At 35.1% G+C, this 15,431-nt stretch overlaps 1 protein-coding gene across 1 annotated transcript in view; it reads right to left on the reverse strand.

The window, feature by feature from the left end:
• TTC6 (tetratricopeptide repeat domain 6) overlaps positions 1-15,431 on the reverse strand; it is a 59,625-nt gene that overhangs the window by 15,899 nt on the left and 28,295 nt on the right. Inside the window, exons 9-18 of the mRNA XM_026090832.1 lie at positions 13,265-13,394; positions 10,540-10,715; positions 9,984-10,120; positions 7,698-7,867; positions 7,091-7,211; positions 5,526-5,676; positions 4,130-4,212; positions 2,918-2,994; positions 1,991-2,151; positions 217-351 (exon numbers count right to left, since the gene is read on the reverse strand). Of these exons, the coding sequence (XP_025946617.1) occupies positions 217-351; positions 1,991-2,151; positions 2,918-2,994; positions 4,130-4,212; positions 5,526-5,676; positions 7,091-7,211; positions 7,698-7,867; positions 9,984-10,120; positions 10,540-10,715; positions 13,265-13,394 (1,341 nt within the window). The remainder of the gene's footprint in view (positions 1-216; positions 352-1,990; positions 2,152-2,917; positions 2,995-4,129; positions 4,213-5,525; positions 5,677-7,090; positions 7,212-7,697; positions 7,868-9,983; positions 10,121-10,539; positions 10,716-13,264; positions 13,395-15,431) is intronic.

Here is a 15,431-nt window from a genome sequence, read left to right on the forward strand (position 1 = left end):
TTTCTGTTCCATCAGAATGACAGCAAATTATAACATTAGCGCTAGAAAAGTGATTCACAAACTTGCAAGACAGTCTGCTGTACGTCATGAGCAAAAAAATTTGTTAAGGGCAGTGGAGACTGTTTAAAATATTAAAATCCTTTACTCAGTTTTCATAGCTGTTGCTTACAGACAGTAAATTCAAAGACTAATACAGTGTATATAACTGATACTAACCTGCAATAAATTTACATGCTCCATATAACACAGGCCTATAAGATAATACATTTCTGCAGCCTCAAATGTATTAGGTAGGGTTCTTGCTGAGGTGATCAGGAGCTTTACAGCATGTTTAAAACTTTCCACAGCATCCTGCAATACAAAGAATATTCACAGTTGTAAAGCACTTGACTGAAAGTCTGCAAGACTTACCAGTCATTCTTAGTTCTTTTTAAAGGTTTTCTTAGTCTTTGGAACATTAACATAAAAATGACTAGTCTGGTGCTCCCTCGGTGTTGCTGGAGGTAGTCACACTCCTGATCTCTGAATGCTTCATATAAGCAACAGATCAGAAAAAACAAAGAAAAAATTTTGAGTTTCATTTATATATTGCAAAGAAGTTAATGTACACAATACAGAAATAACATGTTATTCATTTATTTATTTCTCTAAATAACTGTATAAATATAACTATTCATTAATGAATTTTACTTATAATTTATTTCCTCTTCGCAGGAAGCGGAGGTACACCTTTTGATGGTGGCTGGTGATAATGAAATATTTGCTGCTGGTTTCTTTATGTAAAGACAAACTATTTATTCCATATACAACTTGCCCATTAAGAAACACATTGAAAAGATCAATCCTGCACAGGCATTAAAGCAATTTAACTTAAGTTAGTAGCCTCTCAAAGTCTTACCATGCCTCATCTGGGCAACAATTTATGAATATTAATAATGATTTGATTTAAAAGAGCGTTAAGGAAAACAACAAGGAAATTAAGACTAGTTCAAGATAAGCCATTCCTCTAACCTAATGCCACAGCTGATTCTCAGGGTACTATAGCCTGAAGTCTGGCAGTTTTCCCATACTGGAAGAATTCTGAAATTGCTTTCCAGGGGAGGTAACAGTGCAAGTCTTCACATCTGGGAGAAGCACTCTGAAAAATCAAGAAAGGACTCTAATACACATCCTCTTAACCACAGTAGTTGAAATGGGTTGGACTGAAGGGTATTAATGATTGCCATCTAAAATGCCACCTGGCATTCTTCTTTCAAGGACAGCAGAACCAATCAAGTTCCATTATGGTTTGAGAAAAATAAAACACCCAAGCCTAACAAAAAGTTGAACAGCCCAAGAGGTTTTTTCTGGTAAAAAAATCCAGGAGTATAATTTTTAAGTGTATACCTGATAATCATTTAAAAAGAAATTGCAAACATAAGGTTAAGATGAAAAAGACAGAGCATGTTGAACACAGAGCTCAAGGGATAGGTAGACTAAAGGCTTTCTGAAAAACAGAGCTCTGTACATTTTGCATAAACAAACAGGACTGCACCAAAAGCAATGGCTAACTGCAGGAGCCAGAGGAGTGACAGTATTGGTTAAACCCTATGACATGACAATATTAACAAAGTTGAGAAATGAGCTATAACTGTACACCATATATTCAGTTTACACCCACAAATTAAAATTTGTGCTGCATTTTATTAGACAAAAAATGCTAGACAAGATTCTGTGTCATTTTATTTCAAAATAAGCAGAATTTGGATATATAATTGACCCCAACCTACATAATCATATCACCTTAAATGTTTTAACATTAAAATTGCCTAATTGTGATGAACTATTAGTGGTGCATGAGTATGGTGTTGAAGTCTTACTCACCTCTTATAATTTAAACAGGTACTGGGAAGTTTTACTCATATAACAAGACATCTCATAAAGTACTAAAAGAATACAGAAACAAAAACACTGTCTTGCTTGGCACATATATAATGTAAACATTTCTAACCTTAGTTCTCTTGGCTTTCATTTGTATTTTTCCTAGGAGAACAAACATTGAAGGCTCAGGCTGAATTGCAATAACTTCACGTAAGTACTCTATGGCTTTATTGTGATTTTGACAAAATGACTGAATGAGTGCTTGCTGAACAGGCTGAGACTTGAAGGATCCTGGAAGAAAAACATCATGAAGAGTAGTTCTTCTCTTCCTTCAATCTATACATTGTCCAAGAGAAAATGCCTTTAAAGAATACGCAAACTTCAAAATGCTATTAAAATATTTGAGGGTCAAAACTTGTTTGCTTTAGCAGCCATAAAATATTAACTAATTCCATACAAAAGCCTGAAAACGAATAGTCAATTATCAGCAACTGTAGTTCAACTGCTAAACATCTGCAAATTTTTACCTTTCTTTCCTCACATCTAAGACTTTGCTCTGTGGAAGTATTACCATGTGCTTATTTTGTTTTTATATTCTTATACCCTGTGTATTCACTGTTGGTCACTACCAGAGACAGTGTGCCGCTTTATGCCCAGCACATAACAAGAACAACTATACTGCAATATTTTAATTGTTCAAATGCATTGAGAAGGTTCAGTCATAAATCTGTTTGGTATCTTGTAAAGAAAGATCACGTGTAAGAACAAAACAGAATCCATACTCAATAATTCTTTAATGTTAGAAATCAGGTGGAAGTAAAAAATGACAAGCACACAAAAGATACAGGAAATTTTGAAATCACACGTGATACTACTGGTAATAATGTACACTAATGTTATTTTTAAGGCTTTAGACACGCAAACAAAATACACTAGACAATAAGTATCCATATTTTAGCTGATTCCTGGTAATTAGCCTTGAGATTAATTTTTTAAACAATTCCTTGCTTACAGATTGTTACCATGGTTCACAAATACCTAGGCAAATTGACATTACTTTCATCCATTTCTGCGACTTGGCGAATACATAAACTTGCTAGCTCATATTTCTTCATTTCCATTAAATACTGCCCCCTATAAYGAAATATTTGTTGGATGCAATTAGTAAAGCTATCTCCAAGTATTTTTTTCAAAGTGCAAATACTGCTAGAGTAATTAAAAATCTACAATTTGCTTTCTTTAGTATAAAAAGAAAAAATAATGTCTTCCAATAAAAACAGCCAAGTTTTTTTCCTCTTTGTTTCCATCACAAATATCTTTCCAGTTTTTTAAATTTCTCTCTAACATCACAATACCAAGAAATTATACATTTCCATCTCTTCACATTGTAGGAGGTACAAAAATACATTTTTTCTGGATTCCACATAACAATCCACATAGCAATCCTTACCTTCAAGAATTGTGACAATAACCTTAATAAAGCTGCTTTCAAATCCACCACAGACTGATAGCTGATAGATACAGTCTGATTTCAAAGACCAGCAGAGTTTTTGGCCTCTTCAGATATAACCGTCAGTAGAATAGGCTCTGCTAGCCAAACAACAGTCTTGGAGACAGCTGAGCAATCCCACTCTTAAAAGTGGGAAAGTACAGTGTTATTGACTGGAAACTAATAAACAATTCTTGTAATACACATAAGGAATTATATCTGAGAATTTCTTCTTCAGTTGCACTAGCTTGTCAGGGTATGAAACAGCTTTATGTAGGCATTTTTAAACTTGGTAAAGTTGAATACTTCCCACTGGGTTTAGCATGGGGGAGAAGGGAAAGAAGTTCAAGTCTAAATAGGCCTGGACTCAATCCTTCATATTCTTTGTATTATGTGGATTCTGCTGACAAATCAGTGAAAAATCCATCCACTTGGGGAAAAAGTTTAAAATTATGAAATTTTTGAAAGTTCAGATTTGCAATACTGTCATTGCATCTATTTACTTGCTTTTTCCCGGAGTCTATATGCACCTTAATGAACAGGACCCTGTATATAAAACAAGGTCCCTCCCTCAAAGTCAGAAATTACAACACTGTATGGATACAAAGTTCTTCAGGTTTGAAAATGCTATGAAAATAATGCATTTTTTTGTACACAAATACACTCATAGCAAATTTCAAAGGATACAAGGGCATCTACCAACAAGATTCCAAATTGGAAATTTTTAAAAAGTGAGATACCCATGAAGTCCTCAACCAATTGCTTCAATCACTCTCCTACCTTAATACGCACAGATGTGATTTATTTGGATAAAGATGAATGGCTCGATTTATATCCTTCACAGCATTTGGTAAATTATGAATCTGCAATTAATAAAGTAAAAAACAACAACTTAATTGCTAATATGAATGCAGTTTGAAGAAAAATTAATGTTTCTGTAGCTGTGGTTCTGCAGGATGCAATGCAGACAGGATACCAAGTCATTAGGCACATACGCCCTCTGCACAGGAGCTCAGAATTGTTCTCACTAACAGGTCCAATACATGCATTTCCATACACTCGCACAGTGCAAAGCCAAAAAGCAGACAGTTCCTTTATTGTTCCAAAATCCAAATAAGAAGATTCTGGACTACTGGGAAGGAGATTAGGTTATGAGAGCCGCATGTACATATACCCTGTTGAATCTTGGTTGCTGCAATGAACCTAACCATTTATTTTTCAAGTGTCTGTGCATGTGATCCCAGTCACTGTCCTTCAGATGCTGAGGCAATGGGAGATCATTACAATGAAGGTTCCAAGGACTGATACATCCACCTGCGGTAACTTCTCTTGAAACTGTCATCAAAGAATAGTAATAACAGAATGCATGCACTGAACTTTATTTATTTCTGTTATCTGAACTCTGTTAATAAAGCTACAAAAGCAATCTGAGTGTTGGTAGATGACCTCCAACATAAGCCATCAGGCTTACTAAAGACAGAATCAAAAATATATATATAATCAACCAACCTGGATGGACTCTGAGCTAAAAGTCATTTCCTTTAGATGTGCTATGGAAGAAAATGAACAGTCTAAGCAATCTCTACAAACATTTTGGAAACAAATTAAACACTGTGAGATACAACAGTTGTTTCAATTCTGCCAATGACAGTTTCAGAAATTGTTACACTCTATTCTTTGCACTCCTGAGAGGTTCTCAAATAATTGCTAACAGAATCTATTCTGAAATCCCATGCAGAAGTGGAAAACATTCAGTTTCACAAGAAATTGAAATATTGCAAATGTTTTCTTTCCCATTTGTAGTGAAACAAATTTAAGTTTCCTGAAAAATGAGAACTCTGAAGAAAATTGTTTAGAAAAAATTGTAATTTCAAAACGTTTTTTATATTTCAAAAATACATCTTCTTACAGCACAGATTAGATGTGCACTGATCTAAAAAGATAAATTTAAAAAAATTGAAATATGCTATATCATTGCATCAAATGCCAACAGTATTTTACAATAGTTACAATGTATGCAATTCTATTACAGTGACGAGGACTACTGAAGTATATAAGCCTGTTCTAACATCTTTGTAACACCAAGGCATAAGTAAGTGTTTCAAAATTCTCACACAACTGTAAATATAAATAAAGCAATATTGAATGGCAAACAAAGGCAAAAGGAATGTCTTACCTTATGATACGCTTGGGCTCTACATACATAGGCTCGAACATTGAGAGGATCAACTTCAATGGCATTAGTAAACTGATGAATAGCTTTATAGTATTGATCCAGATGTAACAGCAGTATCAAACCAATGTTTAGGTAAGCAAAGATGACAGATCTAAAAATAAATTTTTTCCCCCTTTTGTTAATGATATCACATGAAAAGTCATTGTATTTACCATAACTTATACAGGCTTCATCAACTTTTATGCCATTTACAACCTATCTATTTTATAAAGCTAGACTGTGAATTGTATGTAGTTCATACAATAACCACAAAACACATTACTGATTACCAATTAAATTCTCCCAAATACTAATATAGGCAAATATACACAGTGAATGACATTACCAGTATTAAACTACCTCCTTCAGACAAACACTCATTAGAATAGCTTCAACATTACAGGCTTTTGGTCAGCTTGTTATGTTTGACTACAAACTAGAGGCTCTCTGATCACCAAAACCAGCACTCCAAATGTGACTTGTGAGGAAATGGTGACAAATTTGTCATGGAAGCTGGACTAGGAATAGCCTAGTTGGTAATTTTGTAAGAAAACACACTCATATCAAGAAATGCTGAATTCTTCAACAGTAAAAAAAACATTTTTGTTGACTCTGACAAAACATAGGCATTTTCCATCTAACCCACCACTTCTTTTTTTGCTATTTCACTTGGCTGGCTGCTACCAACCTGGGTTTCTAGGACTTGCAGTCACCTGTGAAGCCCTCTCATGCAGGTTGTTTCTAGGCAAAGTTCTAAGCTTCCTCTAGCAGAACCAACAAAGAGGAAGAGCTGAGGGTATTTAGCCCTGCCTAAGGCCTAAAAATTGGACGTGGAAGCCTTGGCTCAAGAGAGGACTGCTGAGATCGCCCAAGGCTGGAAAAGAACTCGGCACCTTTACAGAACAGGTAACTAACACAGCTAACTGGTATGGGAGCCTTGCTGCACATTGCAAGACTGTTTGCATGGCAGGGCTGCTACAGATATAATCTGTTTCTAAAGTATTTTTAAGCAGTAGGAAGAAATACAATTCACAAGAACCACGTCAGCTTCAGTCACCAACTGTCAAAGATCATAAGCAGTAATTTTTATTTCAGAGACACCATCTATTGGCCTTTGCTAAACAAAATATAGTGGCATTTTATTTTGAAATAATGTTTGGCTTTTTTACCTGCATTGCAAAAAAAATTTCCTCCCAAAAGACTAATAAAATTATTGAAGCATGAATGATCAACTGTAATTAGAACTTCAATTTCATCTCTTGTCTTCCCAAACTTAATAATTTATTTATCATGTTGTCATGTAAGACAAAATAAAGTTAGATTTTAAAATAAATTAACAATTATTTTTATTATATTCACATCAAGCAAATGAGGCAAAAGATACTAAAATATTATTGTTTATGTCTGCACTAACTCTAGTCTATTTTCTGAATATCAGTTGTGATTCTACTTTCCTTTATTAGCACTTTTATGCTCCCAGCTAATCAGAATATAAACAAAACATATTAAAATTCAAGTCTCATCACCTGTCCAATGCTAGGACACTTTCAAAGTCACAGATTGCAAGTGACCATTGACACTGTTCTGAATAAATGATCCCACGATGAAGAAAAGAACAAAAATTTTCCTGAGTGTCATTGATGAGCACTGTGGGAGGAGAAGAATAAAAATCAATTGTTCAGATATTCAAATATATTTCTGTTACTCTACATAGCTTATCCGCACATTACTTCTTAATCTAACTTTCTTAGAGTTTTATAAAATATCATAGATATAACATTTTTAGATCATAACACAAATGTTTAATGTGGCATGAAATGCGTTCAAGAACATAATTATGCTTTCCAGTTATCTCCACTCAAAATGTTAAAGTGAAGCAGGAAAGCTTCAGGAAGCAGAGGGGAAAATAACTGAAAGGGTAACAACAGCAGCAAGAGCCAATATCTAATAGCAACCTTAACAAAAATCAAACAAGCAAGTTATTACAAGTGCTGAGTGAGTACAGTCCATTTCAATATTTACAGCAGAAAATAACTGCAATTTTTGTGATACTGGAATGTAGTAATTACTGGTGATTGGTCATTTCTCTTTTTAATGATAAATGCATTCAGCATTAAAAGAAATAAATAATACCAGAAACACTGAAGTCCTGCACAGCTCTTTTCGGATCAATGTGTCGTAGTATGCAACCTCTACAGTAGAATGCTAACCAACACAAAGGGTCCAGATGAAGTGCTWCTGATAAGTCTTGTATTGCATTTCTATACTGCTGCTGTTTAGCATATGCTCTTCCTCGATAAAGCCTGGTTTAAAAAAAAAAAAAAGTTTCTCTTTACATATAATTTCCCTTACAAAAATATTCCTACAGAAAGAAGTCATAGACTATTATCTATAATATTAATAGGTTGAGTCAATTTAGTAGTACTTCCATTATTTTTGTGCTGCAACTTTAAAATTATTTATGAAAAAGTGTTGAAGAATAGAATAAACATTCAATTTTATTTCTGAAGTTAATAAAGCAAGGCAGAAGGAACAAAGTCCTGAGACCTATACCATACAGGCAGATCTCTGCACTTGCATAAATCCTTTCTAAAGCTGATGGGGCTCCATATAACAGAGCACTAAATCAGCTTTGAGCATCAGAGTGGGACACTCAGTGGGACTCTCTCCAAGGTCCACTGTCTATTGGTCTACTGTCTATTGGTGCAGGAGTTTGCTTATGGCAAATACCAGATTTTGTCAAATCTGATTTAAAGAAAAGAAATAAAACTCTCCTCTTTACTATAAAACTTCCTGAAAACATCCATTCTGTTCTTCAATATTTCTTTCAAACAGATGAGTTTACAGAATCAGATCCCACTATTTTATGCTGAAATTCAAGACACTAGCAATATATTAAAACGAAATAAATCACAAGCTCAGGTGGAAAAGTGTGAATAGACAGCAAGGGGTAGAAAACTATTTTATCAATGCAAAATATAAAACTCACATTTTGTATTGCTGAAGACAGTTTTTACTGTTATCCAATGGGCCTTAATGCCACATCCTACTTCTACACAGAATTGCCATGTAAAATATATACCATTCCTTTTTAAATGTAACACAATAAAATCAGTTCTCTGAGAATTATATCATGTGGTTAACTCTACACAAACACAGGGCAATGACACTATTCACAGAGCCCACGCAAGCACATTTGAGCCTCCATGAATAAGTGGATTTCAGGAAGCTAACTGGAGCTTCATGATGCTTCAAGATATTATGTCCTTGTCAGAGTTCTGAGAAGCATTAGTAAATTACATTAGTAGCGCAGCAACCTTATGTCAGAAAAAATTTTTGCATGACTCCAAGGTTCTTCGTGATGAAGGAGATGGACTGGCAGGTAACAGATGCCCATGAGGGAGTCCTTCACCAGCCATTTCTATTCAGTTTGGATGGGATTCAGCTCCAGATTAAGACATCTAAACTTAAGTATCTATCTGTAGATGTCTACAACATATGTTAGGTGTCTGACTTTCCATTACAGATGATGACGATTGAGTTAACATAACCCAAGGAGATGAGAGCAATTCAGTTTATCCAAAAGTACACACTTACTGGCTGCTCAGGTGAATAGAGCTTCAGGCTTTATGGAAGAGCCTAGATACATACTCAGTCTATCTAGTGTCTACTATCAACTACATCACCCATGACTATAATAGCAGCTCAGAAACCTACATCCCAAGGAGACAGCATGCTGACACAAATTGAGGTATCATAATCTAGTACTGAATCTCCTTTTTCATTTTTACTTTATATTCATGAATCCAGCTTAGAGTACAGAAAGAATGTAAATCTTTGCAGGAATGATTTTAAAAACAAGTCAAATTTACTATTGGCAAGATCATATGAATTTTTCTCAGTCTGTATAAGTCAAACCCCAAATCATTATTCTAACTGAAAAATAAAGATACTTCCCATCCACATAATCAATTTTTTCCACAGAAAACCTTAATTCAGCAAAATGCTAAAATTAGAAGTGTCAAGGCAACCAATGGAAATTAGGCATAGAATTACATAATCCTTAAGGACATTCTTCACTTTGAGCATGTATTTAAATCCAGCTCCTCCAAACAAAGCACATATGCATGTGCTTAAGTCCAACTGACTCTGTATTTGCATAACTCCAGTGGGATCTCAGCACATGGTTCTGAGCTTAGTTAAATTAAGGTCTAGGGACTAATCCAAAGTCATTAAAGCAATACAAAGATTCCCCAATGAATATGATGGCCTAGAGGTCTTATTCTATTTCTATTAGACATCTCTTTGGAAATGCAGTTGCTTTATTATTGTTTAATGCATATTCAATTTTCTACATATTCATATTATTTTAATAATCCACTTAAAATTCAAATACTTTTGTCAAGCTATATATCCTACCTCGCCTGAGTATTAATAGGGTCTTCCTTGACCACAGCAGTAAAATCCTGAATAGCTGTAGTCAAAACTGAACGGTCAAAGAAATGTATTCCATGTTTCATAAGTGCATCTGTTCTTTTTGAGTTATACTGAAAACACTATGATGAAAAAAACAAAAACCATGATGTTATTCATTATTATTTCTGATGATTAAAAATCTTATCCAACAAGCATAAAAAATTCTTTCATTCTCAGATTTCCTTTTTTATTCTCTTGTCCTTTAGTTTGTCATTTCCATTAACTGTAAAAGTGAAACACAAAACCAGTGACGCAAGCTTACAATTGCCTCATAATTTGTAGACATTCAGTAATTTACTAAATTACTTGACAGGAGTAACAGAAATTACATATTTACTTTCACAGCACTGATTTTTTTTTTAATCATTTATTTGAAAGGATAACTGTTCTCCAAACTACTTGCCAGATGTATCCAAAAGCAGTTAAATTTATTAAAGTTACTACATTAAGTTATACAAAATTACTACATTATTGTAATAATACAAAAAGGTGAGCTTACTTTGGCATAATCATCCATGGCCAATAATAAATTATCTTCCTCAAAATACAACTCAGCTCTCCTGAAATAAATATCATCGTCTGTAGGGCTGCACTGTAATGCTGAACTATAACTGATGATTGCCAATGTACAATCCCCCAGTTTTTTGTAAATCTCAGCCTTTGACAGGTATGCATCTGAAACAGCCCCACAGAAATACAAAAGGCATTATTTAGCAGCCAAAGCAATAAGTCATCTCCTTACAGGGAAATTAATACAATTAATAGAAATAGAACAGTACGTTATACAAAAGATCAGGAAGTCCTGTTTTACTCTGAGCAACAGACCTCAAAAGTTTGGAGCTACAGCTCTGTGCTCAGTCCTCGAGCCCATACAGCTGTAACTGATAGCTCCTGTAGGATTCCAGGGCACTAAGAATCTTTGCCCTCTATAGGATCCCAGATGCGCCCAGACATTTTAGGCTGTGAATAGTAGGACAGAAATGGACCATCAAGCTATTTAGTATAGGCCTGTTGACCACGGATCAATATAAATGAGAGATCTAGTTTAAATGGGCCCACAAAATAGTTACCCCATACATATCACCAACCACAAAACATTTCCCAACCTCTTTTAACAAACTTTTAATAATGGAAGACTACAGTAAAAGACCCAAAGTCAAAATGTAATATAGCACAGAAACAGAATAGCAGAGGCCAAAGGCATCAGTAATCTTTTAAGTCCCAACTTTAGCAAATAATATAAAATTTCCAGATGATCCACAGAAGTGGGACATTCCCATTTTCATGTTCTGTAGCAGGCCACACTCAGTACAGAATATGACAAAACAGAGAAGTATCCAATGGACCCTGACAATTTGATGAAGGAGTAAAATGGTTCTTCCTGACTCCGATCAAGAAAGCCTGACCCCCAAACAGTTTAAATCAAAGCATAAGCAGGACATGCCAGAGTATTTGAACAAAAGAAGGAAAAAAATCTTCCTGGTCCTTGCAGGTAGTTAGCAGGAGCCCTGATGCATTGGATTAACATGTAACGGTTGTAGTGCAAGCAACAGTGACAGAGTCTGCTTTCCCTCCCCTTCAGTATACTAACGGATCTGACACCCAGGGACTCCTACTATAAGCATAAATTCTTATCTTCAGGAACTCGCTGGTGTAAAATTCCTTTCACATTATTAAGCTCTGTTTTAGGTTCCATGGCTGCATGACCCAATTTAGAAAAACATTCCAGAGCTTCACTACTGAAATAATGAGAAGCCATCTTGTAATTTCCAGTCTACATTTATTCATGAGAAATTTATAATGCTTTGATCTTCGGGACATGTCACCCTTCAATCTAAATATTTTTTTCCCTTCATGACATATTCCTGCCAGCGTGACCTTTTACAAAAACATTTATCTATTACGGCACCAACTGATTCTCTGTAACTGTTCAAACTGCAGATTGAGATCATATAATAAATGAACTGTATTCAAAAGAGTAATATAGCAGCTTTAAAACTTAATATATTGCTTAGCTATCCTCTGGATGTTCTGCACAGAGAAAATATTTCAGTAAAATAGTATCAGCTCTGAGTTATTTAAAGAATCATTAAAAAAAGGTTAGGTCAGAAGGAACCTCTCAAGGTCACATAGGCCAACCTTCTGCTCAGAGCAGAGCTAACTTTAAAGTTAGGTCAAGCTGATTAGTTGTCCAGTTTGAAAATCTCCAATAAACATCTGCTCCAGCACTTAGCCATTCTCATTGTGAAGTATTTTTTCCTCAAATCCAATTGAAATTTCCTTTATTGCAACTTGTGACCATTACCTCCTGTTGCTGTGCAGCTCTCAGAAGACTCTGGCTCCGCCTTCGGTRCTACCATCCATTATGTAGTTGAAGACAGATTTCTCTCTTAGCCTCACCTTCTCGAAGCTAAACAACTCATCTCCCTCAGCCTTTCCTCATATGTTACATGCTTCTGGCCCCTGACCATCTTAATGGCCTTCTAACAGACTTTCTCCAGTTTGTCTCTCTTCTACTGGGGATCCAAAACTAGACACGCTATTGCAGGTGCAGCATCATGACCACCAAGTAGCAGGAAAACACTTTCCTTGACCTGCCAGGCACACTTTGCTAATGCATCCAATGTATAGTTAGCCTTTCCTTGCCACAAGGGCACACTGGTGACTCACGTTCAACTTGTCCACGAGGCTCTCAAGGTCCGTCCTGCAGAGCTGCTACCTAGCTGCCAGTCTCCAGTCTGCAGCAATCATCCACGAAACTTCTGTCAACTGTCCTTTAGAAGCTGGGGACCAAATTCTATTCTTTTCCTTGGTCTGTCAACTAGATGGTATCTTTCCCTTTTAAGCTCCTTCTCAGTTTAAAAAGTATGGCAGAGCAGGGCTGACTTAATGTACTTAATATCACACTGTCCCCATTACAGGATTGCTTATCAGCTTTCCACATTAAATTAATGGATACAATTGCCATCAAATTTTTTTTCTTGCATTTTTTTAAACACACTAAAACTAAATATCTGTTGTTGTCTCAGAAACCCAACTTCTGTCCTAAGCCTTTGAAGATTCTTGTCTGCTTTATAACCTTTCTATAACACAGATAAATCCACTGATGCAAGGTTAAATATGGGCAAAAATATTTGCAGAACTGGAACCAAAGGCAACTAGAGGAAAAGCACTGTGAAAAACAAACTGCTTAAAAAGTTTGGTTACACTTAATAGATACTTGCCTGCTTTATTTTTGTTCCATTTACTTATGAAATTCAGGTCATCCAAAGCAGCAGAAATTCTTTCTTGAAAGAGGTAAATCAAATGTCTATGCCAGTAAGCATTAAGTAGTAGCGGTTCTAAGCTTATAGCCTGTAACAAAATATGAGAAGTAAATAATTATTATTCAGATTGTGGAAGGAACTTTTTAAAAGTGCTCAAAATAGCACATCGGAAATTAGAAACTAATTTTTGCATAGATTTTGTTGTTGTTGTTGTTTCCAGAAAAGACCTAGACCAGCAAACTTCTATTAAACCTAAGCACCTGACAAGTTTGACTGATGCCATACATTTAAAAGCCTCATGTGCTTACACATATGCAGAATCAAAGTCTGTGCTACCAGTATATTCAGTGTAAAATATGAATGAGCCTGGGGTATTATCATGTTTATTTCTTTAAAATAGTTATCTGAATTACTTCTAGGAGATCAAAATTATCTCTAGGAGAATCCCAGGGAATAAATGTTTAAAAAACAATCTTGTCAATTGCTCTATTTGAAAGAAGAAACAATTAACATGCCCCTGTTTGAAAGGGGAATCATCTTTTCAAACTATGCTGGTATGATTCTTTTAGAAAGTACTTAATATTCCCTAACAGAAAACACTTGACTGAGATATTATCATTCAAATAATGTATTTCATATATATTCTTTATGCACACAATAGACATAGGTAACAGCCATATGGAAATAAATATAGAAACTGATACATATCTGAGACTAGTCTGCTACAACAGTAAGTCTCGAATTTTGGTCTGTAAACCAATTTGTAGGATCCATAAAATACACAGTGAATGGTGTTCATATATGTTATTGAAGAGAAAAATCAATAATGTTTTCACTACGATATGAAACAGCTTTGAAAAGAAATGCTGAGATCTGATCTTGGCCCCTTGGTCCAAAAAGTTTGGAAGCACTGCATTAGGGTCTGGAATTTTTAGCCTTTCAGATACTTGACCATTTGTTTCTAAAGTTCTAAGTGAACAAAAAGATGTGAGAGAAACAGATCACTGAGTTGCTATAAATATGGCCAATTTTCTGGTCAGATAGTTTACGCAGTTTGGAAGGTAACACGTACAGATTGCAGGTGTATAAAATAGGTACCTATGTCCCTTTATAAATAAAAAATACACATTTATCTCCAAGAGAAACCTTAACAGAAATAGTCTTACAAAAGGAGATTTCACTGTAGGGCAACATCCATTTTGGGAAAGGCAAACTCTAGAAATGGAATAAAATCTGAAAAATGGATCCAACTGTAGGACACACTGTGAACTGCCTAAAAATTTAGCATGGCTTGAGACTGTATTAGCTGAAAGAAATAGAGTAACCAATATGAAGTCAAATCAGAATCAGATGTAGCTATATTGAATGTCATTGCTTCATTCCTCTGTACATCTCCAAGTATTTCAACTGATTTATCAAGCTTTGCATTTTAGCAAAATAAATGCTATTTACTTTATTTAAAGGTGCTTTTTGTAAAGAATGCTTTCAGCAAGACTGACAGCTGGTTGGCATTCTACTCCCCAAGAGCAATATCAACACAAAAGGACCAGTTCAGTGTCACATTATCAGGCACCGCAATCCAAAGATCATGAAACCCAAAGCAGCTGGTGAGGACTGCTCCCCCAGAACACTAAGGCTGTGTTAAGAGCTGATAACTGGAGATGCTGGCTAAGAAAAGGAGGACATCTTTTGCTGTCTGAGGTTATATATAGCATGAAGTATTTTGGGGTGCCAATCTGATTATGTCTGTCTTTAATATGGCCATCTGTTAAATGACAATGAAAATACCAGTTCCAAAGTACAACACGTGACTTCTCTGCACCAGCTTCACAAATATATAGGATTGTGCCATTGCTTAAAGATGCCTTTGAAAGCTTTTGTAGCTTCCACTTTCAAATGATGTACTTTAAAAATATTCTTTTCATTTCTGTTTTTGCAGAAATGTTTTTATCTTGTTTTGGTTAAGTTTTTTTTTTTTTTTTTTTTTTAGTTGTGCAGAGCTCAGACAGAAGTTATGGCAGGTTTTGTAGCACTACAAAGGAAACTTAAAAGTGTCGAAAAATAAACATATATACAGAAGAAACAGCATTATTGTATAAAATACTAGCGTCAAATGATATTTTTA

The sequence above is a fragment of the Apteryx rowi genome, unplaced genomic scaffold (genome assembly GCF_003343035.1).
Source record: "Apteryx rowi isolate R43461 unplaced genomic scaffold, aptRow1 scaffold_88, whole genome shotgun sequence".
NCBI lineage: Eukaryota > Metazoa > Chordata > Aves > Apterygiformes > Apterygidae > Apteryx > Apteryx rowi.